The sequence below is a fragment of the Sesamum indicum genome, linkage group LG8 (genome assembly GCF_000512975.1).
Source record: "Sesamum indicum cultivar Zhongzhi No. 13 linkage group LG8, S_indicum_v1.0, whole genome shotgun sequence".
In the NCBI taxonomy this organism is placed as follows: domain Eukaryota; kingdom Viridiplantae; phylum Streptophyta; class Magnoliopsida; order Lamiales; family Pedaliaceae; genus Sesamum; species Sesamum indicum.
This window is the reverse complement of record NC_026152.1, coordinates 13867165-13891053: the sequence shown is the minus strand read 5'-3', so window position 1 is coordinate 13891053 and position 23889 is coordinate 13867165. Positions and strand designations below refer to the sequence as shown.

The 23889-nt window shown below is 33.9% G+C and overlaps 4 protein-coding genes across 6 annotated transcripts in view; 1 reads left to right on the top strand and 3 right to left on the bottom strand.

Annotated features, from left to right (window-relative positions):
- On the bottom strand, positions 981-1814 carry LOC105168696. Its single transcript, XM_011088827.1, has one exon. It carries the CDS (start codon positions 1812-1814, stop codon positions 981-983), a length of 834 nt encoding a protein of 277 aa, XP_011087129.1.
- Positions 9059-9564, bottom strand: LOC105168529 (sufE-like protein 1, chloroplastic/mitochondrial). Its single transcript, XM_011088656.2, has one exon. The coding sequence runs from the start codon at positions 9524-9526 to the stop codon at positions 9200-9202; it is 327 nt and encodes a 108-aa protein (XP_011086958.1). The 5' UTR covers positions 9527-9564; the 3' UTR covers positions 9059-9199.
- Positions 12466-16079, top strand: LOC105168528 (E3 ubiquitin-protein ligase RING1-like). 3 transcript variants are annotated; one of them, XM_011088654.2, is made up of 2 exons: positions 12466-13739; positions 15718-16079. In XM_011088654.2, exon 1 carries the CDS (start codon positions 12582-12584, stop codon positions 13728-13730), a length of 1149 nt encoding a protein of 382 aa, XP_011086956.1. In that variant the 5' UTR covers positions 12466-12581; the 3' UTR covers positions 13731-13739; positions 15718-16079. The 3 variants fall into 3 exon arrangements, with proteins under 3 accessions (XP_011086956.1, XP_011086957.1, XP_011086955.1); XM_011088655.2 differs by having other exon boundaries at positions 12466-13744; XM_011088653.2 differs by having other exon boundaries at positions 12468-13731.
- The window catches only part of LOC105168527 (dolichyl-diphosphooligosaccharide--protein glycosyltransferase subunit STT3B), a gene marked incomplete in the record, with an annotated part of 9000 nt that continues 1631 nt past the window's right edge, over positions 16521-23889 (bottom strand). The window contains 6 exon segments of the mRNA XM_011088652.2: positions 16521-17038; positions 18105-18164; positions 20395-20517; positions 21156-21610; positions 22282-22818; positions 23492-23889. Coding sequence (XP_011086954.1) covers positions 16909-17038; positions 18105-18164; positions 20395-20517; positions 21156-21610; positions 22282-22818; positions 23492-23889 — 1703 coding nt within the window.

Genomic DNA, 23889 nt, shown 5'->3' with positions numbered 1-23889 from the left:
TTTGGATTTGTATTTTAAGGTAATTTAAAATATTTTAAAATAAGTAGTGTAGCTTTGATGTTGGGATTTGAGAGACAAAAATCATTATTCATTGTCAAATCATATTTTTTTATATATAAATATTATATGTTTAATGTTGTATTTTTTTTAGACAAAAAATCACTGTTTATTATCAAATCATGTCTTTTTTATATTATAGATATAAGTGTATATATATATATATATTATATACAGAAAGTTGAAAAATAAAAAAACACACAGATAAGGTGTAAAAACACAAAAATAAATATTGAATGTGTTTATCTTGTTTGCAATAATTTTTGTTTTTGTGCTGAAAATAAAAAGTTCAAGTTGGAGTTTTCGGAACAAACAATTTAATATTTACAATTTTATTGATAAATTATAAAAATTGAAAAAGATTTATTTATAATTTTTAGCTTAAATCAATTTAATTTAGATGGCTTAGAAGCAAAAGTTAATCTCATTTTAACTTATTTTCAACAGTAAACTGATAAATGTTAGTTTGAGCATTGGTAAACACTCGTAGATATTTCTACAAGAAATTAAAGTAAGTGGGTTCCCTGATTTAGGGAGGCAGAAGCCAGCACCGATGCCTTTTCTTTTGAAATGAACTCCAATGCCCCGTGGTTTGACTATCAATATTCTTGGACTGGGTGTGAGTTATCAAAATCAAACATTCCAACATTAAACAATACTCTCTCACCACTTTCAAACACTTGGTATAATTATATCAGCAAGATTCCATGCCAGAGATTGTCATCATCATCATGGTATTCATGATATATTGAACGATTTTCGAAATATCACAATCATCAATCACATTATTAACCTTCATCCGAACAAAACAGGGCAGAAGGAGAAAGGCCATGTAACTTATAACAACTGCAATAATCATTGGACTAGAGAGGTTCAGGCCATGTAATATGCTTAGCTACACATACTTGTTCTAATTGCTGGAACTAGACTCCTCTCTTCAACATATCTAAGAACCTCTGCTCAGATTCTTGCCTCTGTAGCCTCATCTCATTGTTGAATTTCTTGATGAAGGCTTCCACTTGCTTGTTGAATTCGTCTAGGCCGACCGACGGATCCCTCCTCAGCCCGCCTCTGCGTGTGATCGACATGACCGAATCAGCAAACGTCTCCGATTTCCTCAGCTCCTTCCGAGCAGTGGTGGGCTTCAGCAATTCCTCCGAAAATTTAAGGCTTTCCACTGCAGCAGCACTCTGTCTGTGTGGTGGCGTGCGCACATTCCATGTCTCGCTCTTTTTCAAATGTTTCCTTTCAGGCCTTTGCTTTCCTCCCCCGGTTATGGCCTTCCATGTCGCCTCTATCGTGTCATCTGCCTCGTCTTGGCCCTGATCATTACTACTCACTTCCATTTCCAATGACATCCCCTTCTCCAGTGTTGCCGGTTCCGCATCTGCCTCTGCCGGTGGTTGTGGAATTGGGATGTTATCATCATCATCAAGACTAACCTTAACATCATCATAATCATGGATATCGATTTCTTGTTGCGGGTGGAGAGTGGAGGAGGCTGCAATCAAGGCCACCATGGAGTTGATGATGATGCAAATGTAGAGAGGAGAAGACAAGAAACATCTAATGGAATTCCAAAAACCAACTAGGTTAGACAAAACAAGCTGACATGAGTAAGTCTGAACTGCCCCTTTCAGCATTAGCAGAGTGGAAACGAGGCCGGCTGATAGAAGCACCAGCTCCAAGGCCTTGATCGCAGTTTGCACAACTCTGCTCTTGTTCTGTGCCAAACTCTCTACAAACAAAAAGGCCATGTATACAGGGAAAACTACCGTATATTGAACCAAAGACTGCCCTTTTGAAGGGTAGATGTGTAAAGACAACAAGGTAGGAGAAGATGCACAAAATGGCCTTATATATATACATACTAAAGTAACAACAACATTAAACTACTACTGAATTATTCCATCTTTGATCAAATCCTGACCCTTCCTCACTCTCAACTTTGCTTGATGGATAAGATGTAGTGTACTAAGTGTTTAATCATCAACATATTGAAGCAGTGGTCAGTTGGTGTGGGTAAGACCAAACAAGCTTCGGCTTGCATTTCAATTGATGAATTTGAAATTATGGATTTCAAATCCTTAAAAACGCATATTTTGGACTTGTTTGTCTAATTTTTAAATTTAAAGGACTTCAAATTCTTCTATTATGATTTCAGAGTATGATTTGTTAAATGCTGATAGATTTCAACTTCTTTTCTTACGGAGGTATTTCACATCCTTTTTTCTCTTAAATTGATCGATTCAAAAGTAACCTCAATATTTTTAGCGATGCATGCTTTTTAGACAATGCAGTTCCTCTTAAACTTCATCTGATCTTTGAATTGAAAACTTTGTTTAATTTTTTTATTGTTTAAATCTCTCTATTTTTCACTGAATAATGATAAGAAAATATTACATATTCACGAGTACTCTCCTATTTATTATTATAGCTGAAAATAAATATAGTGGGGGGAATAATGATGGAGCTGGTGCAATATTCTCATAAACCCTTCTACTATACCAAAAAAATAAAAAAATAAACGCTAATATATAGATGGTCCATCACAAGAAATGCAAAAAGAAATATAAAAAGAAAAAGAAAATGGGATAAAATTGAAATTTGAGAGTGGAGATTAAAAAAAATGAAGAGGGAGACGGCCATAATTGTTGCTAAGTTGTCAAAAGGGTCCCTTAATTTTGGTTTGTCTCATAATTAGGAACACCTACCCTATACATACAAATTATATTCATATATATATATATATATATATTGGCACAGTTTGGTGTGTGTGTGTGTGTGTGAAGCAATAATTAATGTATTCAACTTGAAGCTTCATAAAAGAGATGGACTCAATGTGTGTGTGTGTATACATATGACAATGTTGTTATAATAATTTATTATGTGGTCGAGTCTCGAGGTAGGTGTAGGTTAGAGACCAATGATATAAAGTACAAGCTCCATAACTAATATGTTTTTATACTAAATCCATTTCAATTTTTAACTTTTCTTTATAGTCATGTATCAATCTTTTTGGAAATTGCATAAATGTTTCATTGTTCTAAACATCTATTCCGTTTTCATGGCTTGAAACAAGTCTTTATTGGCGAATCAAGCTTTTGAAATCCAGCTCGACTCGAACAGTCGGATCATTCGAATCGTTAATCGAACTATAAAATGAATTGGTTAATACCAGAAAATCAGACGAGTCAAATATTTTTTTGTTTCGTGAAAGTCGTTTGACCTAGTTATTCAACAGGTGAATCATGTGATCCGATATTGGGTTGATTGAACTGGTCGGATCAACAATCAAATATAAATACATAATAAAATTTTTAATTTCTCTTATAAAATGTTATTGTTTCTGTTGAGTACCCTAATTTTTTGTTATTTATCATAGGATAATAGATTATTTCTGAAAATATGCATTATTTTTGTTAAATTTAATTATTTTATGTTATTTCTAAATATAAAATCCTCATTTTTCTTCTCAATTCAGATTTGCTATTTTTTTAGACTATTTTTTATGATTTAGTGTATCTGATTTTCTGTTAAATTTGAAAATGTGTAATATTATTTCTTGTATTTGATCTTTATTAGTTTATTCTTAAATTTATTTTATTATATTGTATATCTTATTGAACTATTAATGTAAAAAAAAATAGTGAATGTTTTTTTTCTATATAAAAAAAGATAGATTGTTAAGTATACTAGTATTATTTATTATTTAATATTATTTTTAAAATATTAATAATTATTTACGACATAAATGAAACATTACTGGTCCAATCACAGTTGATTCAATGGCTGAATCAATAACTCATAATCCACTTAATTTTACGATTCAACGAACGATCTGAATTTTAAACATTGGGGGAAATGATGAAACCTTCATTTATTGCTTTCATTTTTGAATCATAGCATGCTTATCTAGTGTCGAAATATTTTGGAAAAATATATGTTTTTATGTTATGTGCTTGAAGAGATATCATGCCAGTTATATTTGACTTAGTTGTTATCATGACATAATTCTGAATCATATTAAACATTATGCTCTTCAAAGGATAAGAAATACGTTAATTGATGCAAATAAAAACGGTCTGGGATATATATACAGTGCGGCGTTTCAACCTGACTCGATCAAATTTGAACTAATTATATAGTACATGCAATAAACTTGTCATGTAATTGGTGTACAATTTAGGAAAAATGACCAATAATAGAGCAAGTATATCACACTTGCTTTAGATTAAATTGGTTGGTCAAAATCAGGTTCGAATAAAAATTTTATAGTGTAATGCACTTGCTCTGTAATTAATTTGATTGTGGTAAAAAAAATTTGTATGTTGTCTTGTTATGGAGGCTTCCATTCAACAATTAACATTCTATTGTTATAATTATATCCCAAATTAAAGACCTATGTCGTCGGAGTTGAATACAATAATTGATTCTCTGTCTATATATGTAGATATTGTTTTCCAGTATTATAAATTAATACATGTTTGGGAAATGCAATGGATAGAAGATGGTCTGAATTAGGACAAGAACTGAAATTAATGAGATTATTATGCATGGGACATGATGATGAGTATCCACATGAATAGGGCTGCATGCGTCATTAAGATACATCTACAGTGTATGCATGCATGGTTATGCCTCCTGCTATATACATTTAATTTAACCTCACCTCATCAAATTAAATTTGTCCCATATATTAGATTATAATCAATTATACATAAGACTAATTATATTTACGTTTCTTGATTTATGATTTATTTATACAAATTATTTTTATCTTTTAGATAATTACATATACACCTACCAAATGTCAATATCACTTACACAAACCACTCCTTAGTTTTTTTTAAAAAATTACAAATGCACCCCTTAAAAATGTTAGCATCATTGCACAAATTATTTTTATTTTTTTACTATCGGAGGTAGTTTCTGTAGTTATGCAAAAAATAAGGGGGGTTTATGTAAATAGACTATAGGTCAGGGAATGTAAATGTAATTATCCTTTATGTATATTGTATGCATGTTGTAAGTATTATATATGTATATACATATATGAAGAATAAATACAAATGTTATATAATTTTAAGTACAAATTAAGTACAAACTACTTGCACATGTAAATCACTAATCACGTAATATGATTGAAACGGTGCTCCTCTGTGCATATAATAAATAATTTTTAAAATATGTTATAAATTAAAATAAAATATATAACTCAGTAAATCAATTTAAAAAAATAAAAAATCAACTTAAGGATATCATCAACACAATAAAAAAATATATAAAATTATAAAAAATAAAATTACTTATAAGATAATATAATATAAATTTAAATTTTCAAACTAAATCTCTATCCCTCTTCTCCCACCCCACCCCGTTCTCCTACCTCGCCGCCAGACCCTCCCCAATCCAACCCCAAAAGGGCCAACAGGGTAGTCGTGCCCGGCAAAAGGGGGCGACAATCATCACCCGTTTTTGCTAGGGGCGGCGTTTCCGTCGCCACCTTCTATTTGAGAGGTGGGGGAGGGAGAATGGATTAGGGGAGAGTTTGGTATTAAATAAAATAATAATTTTATTTTATAATTTATAATTATATACCTAATATAAATTCAAAATTTATTTTTAAGTAATTTAATATTTTTTTTATGTAAGTGCTTACGTGATAGATGAAAAATTAAAAAAAATGGCTCAACAGAAGTCTTAACTAAAAATAATTTTAATTTTGTTCACCTTAACAAAATTTGACCCCTTTAAATTTTAGCCCCGGAGTCCTACAATTATTAAAAACTAATTAATTCAAGATTTACTGTTTGTCATTTATACATATGGAGTCTTGTTTTGACGACTTTTTATATACGGGATAGTAAATGTAATTAAATATATATATATATATATATATAAAGTAGAAAGTTTTCTAGTATATCTTTATTGCAAGGGGAGAGTGGTTGCCGGTTATGGTGGCGGGCCACCATTTGCGGCCGCGGAAGTGGCTTTTTCTTTTGTTTAATCATTGTGTATATGGTCCATTACATTTTGAAACAAAAGGAGTGGGAAGGATGGGGTTATTACTTATTAGGGTTTCTTTATCATGCATGTTTGTAATTGGATGGGCACGCTTTTACTTAAATTGCGTTAAAGCTACCAATTCAGCATGCAGACAAACAGCTGCAAATGTAGAGTTTGGAAATTCATTCGATGTCATTGATTTGAGTAAAAAACATTTAAGTATTTATCTTATTTTATATAATTTTATTTCATTATTTATAGTATACTAGTATATTGATTGAATCGATATCTTGTCGGCTTATTTAGATATAATGTAATATAATTACCTGAAATTGGAACTAGAAAAGAAAGATATGAAGGTGAAAATGAACGAGTAATTTATATTGTGAAGTAAAAACCCTTATCTGTCAAATAATTGATTTTAGTTCCATTTATGTAGTGGAGGATGCATGAAATAATTATTCAATAGGGTATAGTTAGGAGTGCAAAAAAATTAAATATATGAAAATTAATATATATTTCAATACTTCCATAGTCCCTGTAATTTAAATTAGCCCACTATTTAGAAACAACTCTAGAGAATTTGCAGCTGCAGGGTAGCTTCCCAACCACTTGATCATTTGTGGAGGGCTCCATCAACCTATTATTATTCTATATATACATGTAGTTATTAAATTAATAATCCTGACTTCTCATTCTATATATATATATATATATATATATACATATATATTTTAATTAGGTAGTCAGACCAAACAAAGAAAAAGGGACACGTACTGTTTTATTATTATATTAATTAAAGATGATAATTATTGACTATGACTTCTTTGCATAAACTATCTGAAAGAAAATGTTGTTTGTTTGAATTAATAGCAATAGGGCACTTCCAAGTGTCTGTGACCGAAGTGTGGGCTAAAAAAGATAAGAAATCCCAAAAGAAATAATTGATTACATTTGAGTGGGGCCTAATTATAACATTTAAATACATGTGTAAATTAAAGTATCTCAATCTTAATGAAGAAATAAGATAGTCATCAAAAGATTCAGGAAAAAATGATTTTTGTTTGATGAAGAAACTATCACATACATGCACATGACATTGTCTTTGTACTGCTAACTAGTACTATTTGAGAAATTTATACAGACAGACTATTTTAGTTTTAAAATATAATGGGAACAGCCAGAAGATAATACAATGATGAATGATGATCATATCACTATCCAGAAGACTAGAAAATTTGCATGATGAACTCTGTTTCCATACTTTGACAGAAGAAAAACACCATTCATCCCTTTAAACAATCAATCAAACACCCTTTTCTTTTTTGATGTAAAAGGTGCAGACTAAGCCACAACCAAGTTAACTAAGAATTGTTCACCAACTTAATAACATCCTGCCATTTGATATGTCTCAACGGGCCCATTGTTGAAGCCTTTTTATTACATTTGATTATCAGTTCTCAAGTTGGGACTGTGCTTGCAAGAATTCTACAAATTTGAGAAATCAAAGTTTTCAGATCAATTGTAAGTATTCCTTCGTAGCAAATGTAAGTAAATGGGCATAAAGTTATGTGAATCTCCAGCTGTTCTTCATAAAAAGCATCATGGTTATGAACTTAGACTACAGGACAACAGTTTCACTTCATCTGTTAATTGCACAAAAACAAGCAGAGTTGCAGGAAGATATCAAATCTTTTCAAGCGTGCCTAGTATAAAAACTTGCATGCAACGATAGTGAACTAATACTATAAAGGAAACGAGAGCGCAGTTAGGACCAATGACACTGTAAGCAAGACTTATTTACTCGCTAGTCTACTGAGAAGGCAATAAGATAATGCTTCAGAAACATCAATACCCAACTAAGCATGTTGTTACAGTGATTTCTCCAACAACTAAGCATTTGGCAGCTTGATTTTTGTTTTTTGAGAAATAGAGAGAAAACATCAAAGATAAGTAGGTTTGTTTGGTCAGACTGACATAAATATTTTTAAAAGAGAGAAAAGTAAGTAAAGATAAGTTAAGGCTACTTGTGACAAAACAATGACAAACATTACTTGTATTTTGTACTATCTTGAAAATAAGGTAAAAGTAAAAACAACCAAAGCAACGATACACAAAGAAAGTTGGAAATGGAAAGAGAAAAGAAATATTGCATCAATGAACAGACAAGTAACGTATTGAATGACAGAAAGAAACCTCTCATTGATGCCTAATTTATCTCCACCGTAAAGGAAACACAAAAGTGATCTTATATGTGAAGACTTCTCTACAGATTTTCAAGAAACAAGAATAGCATCAGCGTAACTTCAGGAGCTCCAGATAGAATTTAGAAGTCTAGGATCACTCAAGGTTGGGTTTGAGCCAATGAAAAACATAAGCAAACATATACTCATCATCCTCAGTTAAGGGAGATACTATTTGTAAGATTTAATCATATGAGGCGTCCAATTCTGGAATGCAAATGACAAACAGAGCAATGCACGGAGCAACTTTTCCTGAATAATTCAACAGATATACCAGCAAATTTAACTAGTCCACGCTATTTTGAGTTGTCTTAAACTAGCATGAACCAATTCCAGAAAGCACTTAGCTGATTCCAACCCCTTAAGTTAATCATCCATGACAAAATTAGTCTTTATAAAGAAAACAGGAGCAAACTAACCTAGCTAATGAAGGAAACATACAAAATCTTCCCATACTCACGCTTGCATCTTGGCATCAATTATTGGAATCCATATCCATAATAGCTAGCCTAATACAGTACAGATGTCAAAAAGCTGCTGAAAACATTTTTTATTTTTCTAAATTTTCGACTGTGGATTTAAATACATAACCTGAATCACTTGACCTGATGTTCAATACCTATCTACAATTTTTTTTGACTGAGGAGTTTCCAATTCTTGACTTAATAATCCCTTTCGACCACCACCTCAATCAGATAAAAAAACGAGTTACCCAATTAATCCAATCGATCTCACACAATTCAGGCAAAATTGCAACAACAACCAAAAGTTTCCCATTAATCAAATGATTCATTCGAACTAGTACCAGTTCACCACATGAATGCAGCAAGATATGCTAAATACATTGGCATTTTCGGTATCATAAAATTCATGGATCACGAGACTATTAATTACACTTTATCAGCGCCGACACCAAGGCCAGCTTCTTTAGGGGTCTTGGCGGTAATGGAGAGAGCGTGCAAACCGGACTGAAGCTCATCGGAGAGGAGATCGTAGACCATACGGTGTCGCTTTACAAGGTTGTGGCCTTCGAATTTGGTGGAGACGATACTCACATTGAAATGCGTCTCGTTGGCGCCGCCCTCAATTCCTCTCATGGCGGCGTGGCCGGCGTGCTGGTAGGAGACGTCCTCAACCTCCAAAACGGCGGCCTGCAGCGCCGTTTCCAGTTTCGCCTTGATTCGAGTAGCCCTTGAGATCAGCGTTCGAGATGCCATTTAAACGCCACGCGCCCCCGCGGCGTTTCTCGGAACCAAATTATAGAGGAGGTCATGATTGATTATGCCAGACCAATTTTCCTATTACCAGAAGAAACTCAACCGAATTGTCAATTTCACCCCTTTATGCTTTTTTTTTTTTTTTTTTTTTTTTTTGAACAAGCTCCGTTTCCTTTTTACTCTCTACAGATAAAATTTTAGGGTTAGTTTACTTCCTAAAGGTAGATCGCGGCCATAATCTATCATTATCATTCATTTTTTTTAAAATTTAGTGCAACGGTGAATATCAACTGAACTCGTGATAAATCTTAATAAAATCGAAATATAGTAAGCTTACTCCGTTTATACTGCACAATTTTATTTAATGTGCAATCTCTATTATATTATTTGTGAAAAATAAAAATATCAAAAATATCCCTAATCTCTAGCCTATGATAAAAATTTAGCGCCTTTTCCGGGTTTGCTCCCCAATTCCTAAACACATATTTGGATATGTGTTATTAATTTGAGCACCAATTGTGCATGAATTTTTACTATGTAGGGTGTGCTAAGGGTATTTTGGTTGCAATACAAGGCTTTATGCTTCATTCTTATGTAACATTCAATTACATTTATTTAGTGCTTTTTAGGTTATACAAGATGGATAATTTGTCTATCTTGTTCACTTTTGCAATAGGGTTGTTCAGGAACACTTGATGAAACTTATATCCAGATAAGAGTAAGTTAAAGAGAAAAAATTGTTATCGAACTCATTTAAATAACGTTGCGATTAATTTTTTTAAAAGTGTGCGATCGAGAAATGAAAATTTATATAGTTTTTAATACTATATATGGAAAGGCAACACAACAGGCGCATGAGTGTTGCATGATGCCATAAGCTGGCTCTGTGGACTAAGAGTGCTTTGTGATGACCTGGTGACAATAAATAATTTGTGTTATTATATTGTGTTGTTAGTAAGTTTTTTTCACTATAGATGTTAATTTCACACTGCTAACTTTATGTGTAATTCTTTTTATTAGTAATAATATAATAACAAAATCAAAATTATCCTCAGTTAATATGTATATATGTATTTTTCAATGATAATTTTAAAATTATCACTTAATATTTTTCACTAATATCATATTTTTTTTGTATTGAATTTTAAACTAGTTTAGTAATCATTGCAAATAAAATACAATATATAATGAAATAAATAATACTATTACTACAACGAGGGGCGAATTCAAAATCTACAAGTTTGCACATTTTGAAAATTAAAATAATGCATTAGCATAGTCATAATGTTCATAATCCATTTTATATTTTTAAATTATATCTAAATTTGTTTGTTTATCTCTAGACTTGAATGAAAAAATTACTAAATAAATAATAAATAATTTAATTTAAAAATTCAAATAATAAATAATTATTTTCACCATTTACGCAAACTGAAATCATCGACGGATGAATCTTATTAATTTAAGGTAAATGTAATTTATCCCCTTGTGTTACGTGAAATAAGTAAATATCTTTATGATTTTTTTTTTTGTAAATTTCCCCTGTGTTTCAATAAATGAAGCAAACTACCCGTATCAATAGTGCGTAATTTTTTTTTTTTCAAAATATAGGGGGTGATTTGCTATTTTATTTTTTAGATTAATTTTTTTATTCATTCCTCATATCACATGGGGTAAATTATATTTTTTTCTATTAATTTATATTACCCTATCAATAATCTATTTAGCCCCTAATCCCTATTTAATATTATACCCATACACAAAAGTAAACAATTCATTATATAATACTTCCAAAAGTAAACTTCTTTTAAATATTTATATATTTTGGATACTAATCATTTAATTTAGCAAAAATAATCGAATTTTATCTTGAAGGAATATATAGGTCAAGTCATATATGATCTCATAATACATACGTTTCGATAATTATACTATCAATTTTTTGGAATTTTGTGTAATTATATATAAATTTTCAGTGGTTTGAGAAATTACATTTAATACTCCTACCGTTTGTTTCTATCTAAAAAATAAACCAATATGTTAGTCAAAATTCATCAAACTAGCAAAAACTTTAATGAAAATCTTATTTACATTCGATTAAGTTATTACGACCTATCGCAGGTTAAAATTTTTATTTTTATCTTTTTACCAAACCACTATTTTATATTTTCACAAGATAATGCATGTTAAGAGGTATATCTTTACATTTATAACAGTATTTTGATCATGAAAGATTTATTTGGCATGTAATAAATGAGTAATAATCAATTGGATATAAATATGAATTTTCTTGCAATTTTTTGTCAATACAATAAATTTTGACTAACGAAAAGATCTATTTGTTAGATAGAAACTAACGTTAGAGTTCATAAATGCAAGGGATAATTACATTTAAACCCCTTGATCTATGAGCTGTTTACACAAACCACCTCTTTAGATAATTATATATACACCCATCAAAATATCATTATCATTTACACAAACCACCCCTTACTTTTTTGAAAAATTACACACACACAAACACCCTAAAAATGTTAGCACATTACACAAGCTACCCATGTTTTTTTGGTTGTCAAGGTAGTTTGTGTAATTATGCAAAAGACAGGAGTGATTTGTGTAAATAGATTATAAATTAAGGAGTGTAAATGTAATTATTTTTAAATGCAATTATTATTTATGTATAATTATACAAAATCTCAGGGGTGGCAGTGCATCATCCCTTTTATTTGTGTTAGGCAATTACCTTTGGTCTATGTATGATGAACATGTGGTGGATTATAGAAGAAAATTTTGTTGACATCGCCTAAAAGAAAATTATTTTAAAAAATGTGAGTTTGAATGCGATATCACAACAACCAGCTGAACCATTTCCGAAGGTTGGATTGGAGTTGCGACTTTAGGTGGCATTGTATGGAATTGGAGAAATCATAAGAGAATCATTTTCACATCACATCCACACGTTTTTCTCACACTTCCCTTCCTTTAGTTCGTTTTATTTTCTTCTCCCAAAAATATCAAAAATTGAATATTCTCTCTGTCTCTCTCACCAACAACCATGTCTTCGCCGGGAATTCCTGGTGGCGGAGGAGGCGCCGCCGCCCCGCGCCAATATTTCTGCTATCAATGCGAGCGCCACGTCACAATCACGCCTCCACCCTCCCCTACCGCTGAGCTCGTTTGCCCCAATTGTGATGGCAGCTTTCTTGAAGAATCAGAAACTGCGCCCCCCTCAAACCCTACTGACACCTTCCCTAATCCCTTCTTCGCCGAGGACTTTCCTGCCTCCGCCGCCTTTGGTGGTTTTCCTGTTGTCTTCTCTTCTTCCTCTGCCGCCCCTGCCGGCGGCTCCTTCTCCATCTCCTCCGGGGGCGGAGTTGATGGGTTCGATGATCTATCTGCGCTTTTTGGCACACGATCCCCGAATGAATTTAATCCCTTTGCTTTTCTTAGTAACTACATGAATAATCTTCAGGCGAGGGGGGCAAATATTCAGCTTGTTTTCGAAGCTCCGGGCGGTGGAGGGATGGGCGGCGGCATGGATTTTAGACTTCCTACGAATTTAGGGGATTATTTCATTGGGCCTGGTTTAGAGCAATTGATTCAGCAACTTGCGGAGAATGATCCGAATCGATATGGGACGCCACCCGCTTCTAAGTCTGCGGTGGAGGGATTGCCAAATATAAAGATTACAGAAGAGATGTTGCCTTCGGATTCATCCCAATGTGCTGTGTGCAAAGATAGCTTTGAGTTAAATGAGGAGGCAAAGCAGATGCCTTGCAAGCATATCTATCACAAGGACTGTATATTGCCTTGGCTTGAGTTGCATAATTCTTGCCCGGTCTGTAGATATGAGCTCCCTACTGATGATCCAGATTATGAAAACCGAAGAACCGGACAGATGAATGATAATAGTAATAGGACCAGTAATATCAGTAATATAGGCTTGGGGGTTGCTGCCGGAAGTCAGGAGAATAGAGATGATAACAACAATAGTACGACGCCGAGGATGGTGGAAAGGAGGTTTAGAATATCTCTACCGTGGCTTTTTAGAGGGCTTGGTTCACCAGCAGAGACTAGCAGCAGTGGGGGAGGAGCTGAGGGCAATGATGGAGGGAATAACAGCACCAACAACAGTAATACTGGAGCACCCAATACTGGCTCAGGAGCAGGAGGAAGGCAGGCCAGAGAAGAAGACCTCGACTGACGTATGTTGGTGATGTACTTGTCTGTCTACTTTACTTATTTTTGTTGAGAATACTTACTGCTTTTATTAAGTTATCTGTAAAATTTGCAGGGCTTGAATGTAGTAGGGGTATGAGAAGTTATTTTCCATATGGGCAACATTATTTGATTTTTTGGGTTGCTTGAAAAGTCTGTTATGAGAATGGTTGTCATCTATATTCTAAAGTGAAATTGATTTCACATTTACCAAAATCCTGAAAATGTGTATTACTGAGAAATGCTATTTTTACAATGCCACAATTGAGCTGTCATGTTGGTCAAGGTATATCTTTTATCTTTGCCATGGCTGCCATCTGCATTTTCATTCGTAATTTGTTTAATCCAACTTACTGAACTGCCTTGTGCAAGAGGGTTTTCCCTGTTAAACTTTCCCTAGGTGTCTCCTAGCTCAGGTCTTTGAGAAGAAATTTTATCAATGCATTTTGATGTGATCAATTACTTTACAAGACAGAACTAATGGATGCCTGGTACAGTTATACTGCTATGTTATTATGAATTCACCTGAGCCTTTCAGCACGAGTGAACTCGTTAGAAACCAGCTTCTTTATCTGGACTAGTTCATCCACCATCGTTTTGTGATCCCTACTTTCCGGCCTGGAAGTTATGCAGGCGCTCTTTAGTGTTTTAAACAAGGATGGATGCGTGCTGAAATTCCAATCAATGAATTCAACATTCAATGTGATCTTTTTGGTTCTCTAGCCTGCTGCATATACTCCACAATACTTAACATTTTTTATTAGTCAAGACAGTTGCATTTTAATTCACTGTTCATATCATTCTATTAAGTATACGCTGCTGAGGTGGCCTTCTATGAATAACTTTTTGGCTAACTATGCATTTGATGTTTGCATGCATGATGGAAGCTGAAACCTTATTCTTCAAGTAAAGTTCCAAACAAACATGAAGCAGCAGGAACTTCATCCCTTTATCCCTGCCAACGCTAATGCTTTTAGAGAAAGCTGCTCACTCATGTTATGTATTTCATGGTGAAATAATGGAACTCCGCTTCGAAAAAGAAATCCCTTCCATACTAAAACCTTTTATGTTCAGTGCAATAGCAAACCTGGGTTACCTTTGGTTTTTATGATATTCATCGATAAGTCCCTCAATAACAGTATTTAATCTGCTTGGAACAGATTTTACCTGAACCATAAGATGGCAATATATGGGCCTTGGTGGTAATCTGGGGTACTGTTTGGTACTCTAGCAGAATTCTGGTCTTTTAAGTTTAGGCCACCGTAAGACTGACAGTTTGGAGCTAAATGTTTTCTTTTGCTGTTAAGCAGCACAACTCTTCCTGTATGTATAGAAAGCAATTGAACAGCAGCCAATAAATGAACACCAAAGATCCAGTTGCATTGTCACATCTTGATTGGGCTTTTCTGCACATAGCCAGCCTGCAGTAGGATAATGATTTCTGATTCAGAAGAAAATGGCCCCGGCTTCTCTTTGTCAACTGGTTATCCACAGTTATACATCGCTTATAGTTTTTATTCAAATATTGCATTTTGCCTGTAGCATCTTTTGGCACTTTATAGTTTATACACTGGTGGCTGGGTGGGTTCATTTGCAAGGTAGAATACAATGCGTCCGGTAACAAGGATTGAGACTTTGTCTTGCATTTTCCATTTCGAATTTGATTCCCTGCAATTTATAATTCTTAGTACATAATTCTGACATCCATACTTAACAAGGATAATTGCATTAGTGAGGAACATACTGGAAAATCCACTTGCTTTGACTGGACAATATTCAATTTTTAGTCTTCTGATTTGTCTTAGGTGGAACTACCTTAAATCACTGTATGTCTTAGTTCAATTTTCAGATGTTTCACTGATCTAATCTGGTATGATAAAACTTTAGTATGACTGGGGAAACAAGTTCAATCGTGTTTCTGATTGGCATGTCTAATGTTTTTAGTTGATTGAGTTCCTTCTTCCTATTTGCAGGGATGCAGTGGAGAAGTGTTCATCGATGTGTAACAAGTTGATAAAAGGAATATTTGTATACATTCAATGTAGCAATAGAGCACTTTTACTGGTGGTTCATAAATAAAAGTAGGTATAGTTTGCTATTCTCACTTTAAACACCCTATAGAAATCGTGGCTCAGTTTTTCTGGATCTCTTTTCTCGAGTGGTTTGTGATTTGAGTACACATATCATTTGACACACTCTGGATGTTACTAGAGCTCACGCCCTGAAAGAAACAATGTACTCATGTAGGTTTTGTCCATAACATTTTTCATATGGAAACAGCATTCTGATTGTATGATGGATGTGATGCAATTGTGATCCTTAGCCTTCTTCACTACTTCTCCTTTGTAAAGGAAAACTCAACCTCTTGTCTTATGTTATGTTCTGCATGAAAAAATAACTTGTTGCTGTTGGGCATACGCTTGAATAAAATCAAAAAAGCCACAAATTTGAAGAATCAAAATATGTTGAAAATAAAGTTTTCCCAGAGCATGTGATTATATGCATGAGATTTCTTTTCTATAACTGAAATGGCTGCAAACTTATTGTTTTGCCTCTTTTAATAGGTAGTCAAGCGAGAATTTTCTTTGCTTCACTGAGCAAAGAAGCGAGGAAGTTATCTGCTTTCAAATAACCAACTAATTGTATCTTTCAGCTAGTTTGGCTTATTTGATGTTTGAAAATTTGTACTATTATATCCAGCGCTGCTTTGTTTTCTTCAGATGTCCACTTTTTTAATAGAAAGTAATGTGAACACAAATAATACTGCTCCGGAAAATATATAGATAATCCCAATGGTGTATTAGATTCCCAGTAGAGCAAGCAGCACATAATCCCATATCTGGGGGGAAAATATGAAACAAAGAGCAATAGGAACTCATGTCAACTGCTTCATATTCCATGCGCACTCAACAAGCCTACAAATAGCATTGATGTTGCACTTTGACATCCAAGGATTGTTGCTTTGGCGACTAGTTAGTAAGTACCTTCCAGTTACAGTAATGAGGTGAAAGGGCAAAATAAAACCTTAAAGAAATATAAAACCCAGAAAATTTGGAACCTCAACAGTTCCAAAATGGAACCCTACAACGGTCTATTTAACCTAAGCCATAAACTCAGCACTACTGTAACATGTGTAGTCCCGCAAGAGCTAGAGTGTGAGTTGATCACCACCTATTATTTGGGGGTTTGACCTTGTATATTCTGATTATCCAGTTCGACGTTGTGAAGGCCTCTTCCAAGTGTTCTAGCTTTATATCTTTATTTCCAATTTCAACTCCCCGTGCTCTGTCGTATCTGTTAAAATCAAAATAAATACAACAGTAATACATCTAGTGAAGTCAAAAGCGTATTATACTGCCAATTACAGATATTTAAACATTATCAATTGGGATGTAAAAATATGACGAAACAATAAACATTCACACCACAATATTCCCAACTTGTATTTACATGTTCACATTTACTTGGCGCTGCATACCTGATATGGTGGTGATCTACCAAACATTATGTTGATTTCTCAATCTATCCCATATTCTCATCTAACAAACACAGGAAAACAATATGTTGTGGTGCACTTTTTAAAGAATTATATTGGTTGTATTAACTATCTTCCATGACATAAGAAACTCAACTATGCTGCCAACATGTATAGAATTGTACAGCACCAGATATCACCGAGAAAATTGTAACAAAAAGAAAGAAAAAATTGATATCACCAGGAAATGGAAATAAGAATTTCGAGATAATTTCAGATACTCTTTAGAGTGAAGGCTTCAGGTAAGCCACATATCTCCCAATATCCTTCCAGACAATTTGTTTTCTGTCTATATAAATGGACTTGCACAACTAGGTGTCACCAGATGCTCATAAGGATAAGAGTTTTTTCCCACTGTGCATAACAGAAAAGTGTTTCCATAGAATTAACTCCAAGTAGTAGATGAAACTTGCATTATCCTTTTCTTTATCAGTTTTCCCATCATCTAATGCAGATTGCACTTTTCATCAGAAGCCAAAGATTGCCATCTTCGGATACTATGCACAGCTTTCCTCTAAAAGAGAACATTACATAAAAGTATTTAGATTATAAGCCTATCATATTGCAGGTTTCTACCCGATTCATGCCTAAATACTTGGACACAATAAATAATTATAACTGGGAGAAAATAGAAGTGTTATCATGTTTTCTCGTGAAAGCAAATAGCCATTTAACTTTACTAGATTCATTAGCTCACCTAAAATGCAGATACAAGCAAAAAGCAAAAATATCATCCTAGTTCAACAAACAAGGAAAATCTCTAATTGGCATTTCTCTGACCCAATTAGCACAGAGGGGGATTGGGTTGGTAAACAGTCAACTCACCCGGGAGGCTTTCCATATTCTGTAGTCAGCTCACCAAATCGATAATAAGATAGCTTGTACCTAATCAAGAGGTGAAAATATTAGAGGGACAATATCATTATGAAAGTGGGAGATGCGGAGTAATTTCATCTTGCATGTACTAACAATTTCAAATTCAACTAGAGATTGATTTAATCCAAAACCACACGATATATCAACAAAAAATCAACAGAACCGATATCATCTGAAGTTAGAAATCTTAACACTAAGAAGAGTCAATCTAGTCACTCCATCAAAACTTTTCATGCAAGCAAGCACTTCATAACCACAAGTACAACAAAATTAGGATAGTACATACATGCTGTATTCCTTAGCACCAAAGTAAGCTTCAGAATATATAAGTCAAGTCATACAATAATGGCATTGTATATAACAAATACAAATAATAAAATATTTAAATATGTGTTATAAGTATATAACATGAATAATTTAAATTCTTAAATATTATTAAAAATAATATGAAGGCAGGTTCATACTAACAAGTATTTTACCAAATGTTTACTATAAGTATAAACCATTATATAACAATATATGTAATTTGTCAATATTTATTCTATATTTTTTATATGCATGGTATATGTTGTAAATAATAAGTATTTATTGAATATCTAATAAATGAAAACTTTAAAATATATACTGTAAATTTATAATTAATTTAATATTTCAAAATAATATTTCTTATTTAACAAAACTTGTGTATATTTCTTTTTCACCTAAAATTTTCATTACTATTCACCAAACATATAAACAAGTGATTTGAAAATTTTTTATTCAATTCCTTTTCCTATTCCTTCATTATACCAAACATAGGAACAATATACTAAAAACATTCCTCTCCTACCTTTATCCCACCAAATTCCATTCATGCATACCAATCTCCCCTTAAGTGCTAAAACATGGATATTGTGAACAACATAGGTTCATTCTATGTGCATGGATGCAGCTTTTCTTCCCAAGCATACTAGTTGTCTCTTGAGAATGGATTAAACATTCCTTAGCAACCTTTGCTCAAACTCTGTATATACAAACTTTTATGGGTAATCACCTGTAATGCACGGACACTCCAAAAAATTACCCGGGACACATGTCGGACACGGACACTTCGGACACGGCATCCGTGTATCTGAAAAAATAAATTAGAAAAGAAAAAGGGACACGGTGTCCAACACGTTTAGTTTTCTTTTTTTATAATTTCAAAATGTTTTGGGTTGTCTTTAAAAAGAGAGTTCTAGGCTTAATAAAAAAGAAAAAAATTAAATCACTCCCCTCAAACTAAAAGTTTTGGAATGAAATTACTAAAAATTCGAGAGATGTCATGATGATTTAACTAATTTGGATTATTAGAAAATTCTCATTGCATACTTTCTAAAATAAACTGATTATGTAAATTTTTTAAGCCACATTTGGTTAAGAATTTAGATTAAGACATGCTTATGAAAAAATGGGAATATTTTAATTTTATGAGAAATTGAGAATATATATAATAAAAAAATATTGTACATAGCAGTACCAGTGCAGTGCCATGCCGTGCCCTGCCCTATTTTTTTTAAATTTTCCGTGTCGCCGTGTCATATCATGTCCATGCATCATAGGTAATCACCATGTAAAGTATTAATCTCTTGCAATATGTTGACAGCACAAAAGTATAAATTGAAGTGTCAGCAAACCATTTATATAGACGCAGCAGGGCGCATAAACAAATAACAGTACATGCACCAACACCAACTAGCTTCAACCACAATAAGTGTACAGCCAATAATTTTAATTGCCTCTCGATATTGTGAACTCAATTTATAACTTTTCGGTTCCCTCAAACTTTTGTTTCTGGATCCATCCCTACATGTGGAGGCATAGAAGCCAGCAGTACAGAATGCAGTGCGTACATATCCAGAGGATATGCTCCCTGGACTACTCAAATTAATAGAAATTTAAGAAATGCAATATGTAAATTCTAAAAAGCATGAGAAAAGGTGTAATTTTGAAATATTCTGTTTGTTGGAGTACATTGGTGGAAGGACCTACTACCATCCGGTATAACCTTTTAGCTATATTGAGTCTGGGCATTTGCATCTATTGGTTAATTGTATTTACATCCTAACAACCTTTAGAACTTTGCAAAACAAAGGCAGAACTTATAATGGTTACTGCTAAAATAAATTGATAGAATCAGGTTATAATACTTCTCCCGTCAACAAGAAAATTTAATTTAAGATCATTCTTCAGCAACAGGTAGACTTGAAAATCAACTTACATTAGACAGTTCAACATTTTTGGAGCTGCGCCTTTGTCAACACGATACTCTCCATTAACAAGGTAATCTGGTTCCTTAATTACAGGAAAAACTCCACCTCCAATTCTTACCATCCACAAGAATCTGACATAAAATGGTCATATCAGTTTGAGAAAGGCGATAAACCATCAATGGGGAAATATTCATACAAGGAAATGAAATCAGAACAAATAGTTCTTATGCACGCACTGCATTTACACATGTATATCCAAAGACTATTTAGAGTTGTATATTCCATCGGTTAAAATCAGTCGAGCAATAATACATAAAAAGATTAATGAGAACAATAGCCTTCATTTCACACATTTTAGCTTAGTGGTTAAGTAAGATTAACAATCTTATTAGCGTGTGACCAGTATTTTCCATTTTCAGTCAAGTTGGGCATTAGCATCTTACATACACCGCATGACATCGCAAAGGGGCTTCTCACCATTGAGGTTCCAATTCCAGGTATGATTTTCATGAATATTAACTTGCACAGTATAACCACATATTCTGTCAAATAACATGATTTCAAGTACCTGAAAATTCGATGAAATATAATGCAAATTCTATCCCTCTCCTGTCACACCTATAAATTGGATTAAAAGTTTGTCCAGTAAAAACAAAAACTACATGTGTATACCAGTGTTAGAACCAAAGACTTTTTCCAGTTAAGCAAAAAAAAACATATTGGAGCACTTAGAAGCAAAGAATTACTAGTTAGATATCTAAGTTCTTACTTGTTAATATCATCAGAAGAATAACCAGTAACACCTCCAAAAACAACCAATACATAATCAACATCCAGTGATCTCATAATCTCATATGCTTCGTCCTCATAGGATGACATAGCACGTCCAACGGTAGCGATGTGTGTGTTATTCCAAGTGTTGTTGTCAACAATAACTGTTCTGTTCCCCATGGCGGTGATCTGATAACCATAATCCCACCAAGACATTACCTTGGCATCTGGAGGAGTGTTCTGTCGCAGCCAAAAATATGCTTCACGGTAGTCATCAAAAATCACCCTGTTCCCATGGGCACCCCTAGCAGCTAAGACAATTGATGGAGATGAGTATGCCTCTGATGTAACCCAAGTACAATGGACAGCATATCTGGTAAGCAAGTAAAACACTCCAAGAAGCAATGCGATAGCACCATTTCTTTGGAAAGGCATAGACTGATCTGGGGAACCCTGTTTGTGAAATAACAAGATGTTAATTAATGTGTAGACTTTTAACTAACATAAGGAACTACTATCCAGAAGTTTTGATAAGACACAATAAAAAAAAAATTGAACGGACAAAGGCCCAAGATGCAAATAACTTCATCGTCGGTCTCAGGAAGTGATCTAAAAGGTAAAACATAGGACAAGAGAAATCTAAAATGCCTAGGTATACATATTCACCCATAAGATCAAATAAATTAATGTCTGGTAAGTTATTCCATAAGCTTTTAGGTCGATAACGCAGTTGGATGCCCATCATATGCATATTTTTTAAAGATAAACTGAGATGACTAAAATGTTCTATTTTCATTTCAGTATTCAAGATCACATGCCAGAATTCAGAAATGACACTAAGCAACTAATGCTGAAAGTTGTAGAAGAACATTGCACCAACAGAAAAACAAGAGAACTTTCTATCACCAGGTACAAGAAATTGACAGTTGAATCCACCAATTAAAAGCATATTGCAGTTGTAACATAAAAACATCAAAATTCAGTTGAATACTTGGGACCTCCGGCGTGGACAGTTAAAACAATCAGAAACACATTCTACTATGCACAATAAATGCACAAGGAAGAGTACCAAAATAACTTGCATAAATCATGTGGATCAGTAAAAGTAAGCATAAGATACCAACCTTAGAGGAAGCTTTGGTGCCACTTGTTCCTTTACCAGGGCCAACAGGATTAGGTTTGCCCTTTGCCCTCACAAGCTGAGTTAGATTCTTTATGGTGGCTGAGACTGCGATTGCACTAATAAGGCATACTGCAGGTGTCGCAACGAGTATTAGCCGCACCATGACTCCAGCGAAGTACATACTAGTGAGACCATACATCACTATGAATATAGTGGCGTCTGATAAACGTTTGAAGCAGAAATATAGACCAGCTGGGAAAAGAAGCAATAATATATGAAAATCAAACATGAATGATGACCATGCTGTAGGCTGGTGCTCAGAGACCGAAGCAATTATTGGAATGTGATCCTTGGCATAAGTTGGATCCAGGAGAGAATAAAATCGACCAGTCCATGGAGAAATATATCCAGAGGCAGTGCCAACTCCCAGAGCTATCACACCCAAACCTACTGCACTGGTCACTGTGATCCTCAGGAAGGTGTGGAATTTCTTTGGATCATTTAGCAGGTATTTCACCCAGTCTAAGAAGTAAAACACCTGTACAGGAAGTTGAAAGTTAGTGGTATATATGGATTCTCTGCAGAAGACATATGAAAAGGAAATGAAGATAAACAGAGAGCCAGATTCATATAGATCCAAACAAAGAACCACCACCATCCCCTCCTTAGAGATGTCCTTTACACATACAGCAATTGGAGGTCAGTGCCCATAAATATCACCATCTGAAGTTTTCAACCTCTCCAAATCAAAAGTAAGCAAAAAAGATCTCACCAATATATAGATTAGTAAAAGAATAGAGTGGTCCATGGATATAGTCAGATGTTCAAGAAATCAAGTCCCAGATATTCCATGAGAAAAACTCAATTGCTGGCATCTTAGCAAATATATTAGATTCTGTGTCAAAGGCGGTTATTCTACGGAGCAATTAAAAAATACAATTTTTGGTTTCTTTATAGAAGGATGCCATTTTCTTTGCTATCCAGCAAAGGAGAGAGACTTAATCTAAAACCAAATTAATCTTCATCAATTTCTACAAACTAGAGCTTAGCTGTATCTTATGCCATATAAAGCAAGCTTTCTACACTCATGTGCCCAAGCAAAAAGATTCACTCAAACTCTCAAACTCCCTTCTGAGTAATTATTTAAAGCTTTTGACGGCATCAAGTATTGTCCAAATAGTATATTTGCTCTCAGGAACCAGAAAACACACCTGCATCAAGAAAAACACTCCCATTGCCGCCATGTGTTCTCCAGACTGGACATGCTGAAAGCCCACAAAACGAATCTGCATTGCAAGTAACATTCCCAGCACATACATGGAGTTATAAGCTACATATAACCTCATCGAATATCTTCCAGTAATCAACAGAACCAGCACGTACAGAGGGATCAGATTAATAATGAAGACATAACCACCCCATGCTGAAACCATATAAAAGTATCCAAAAGCTGAGGCCAGAGCCCAAGCAAGTGAGCCCGTATTGACAGCCTTAACAAATAAATAGAAAGTAAGCAGCAAAGCGAAAATAGCAACACCCTCGTTATCATATGAGCCCGCCACCGACCTTGAGATATAACCAGGGCAAATAGCAATTAATGCAGCCGCCA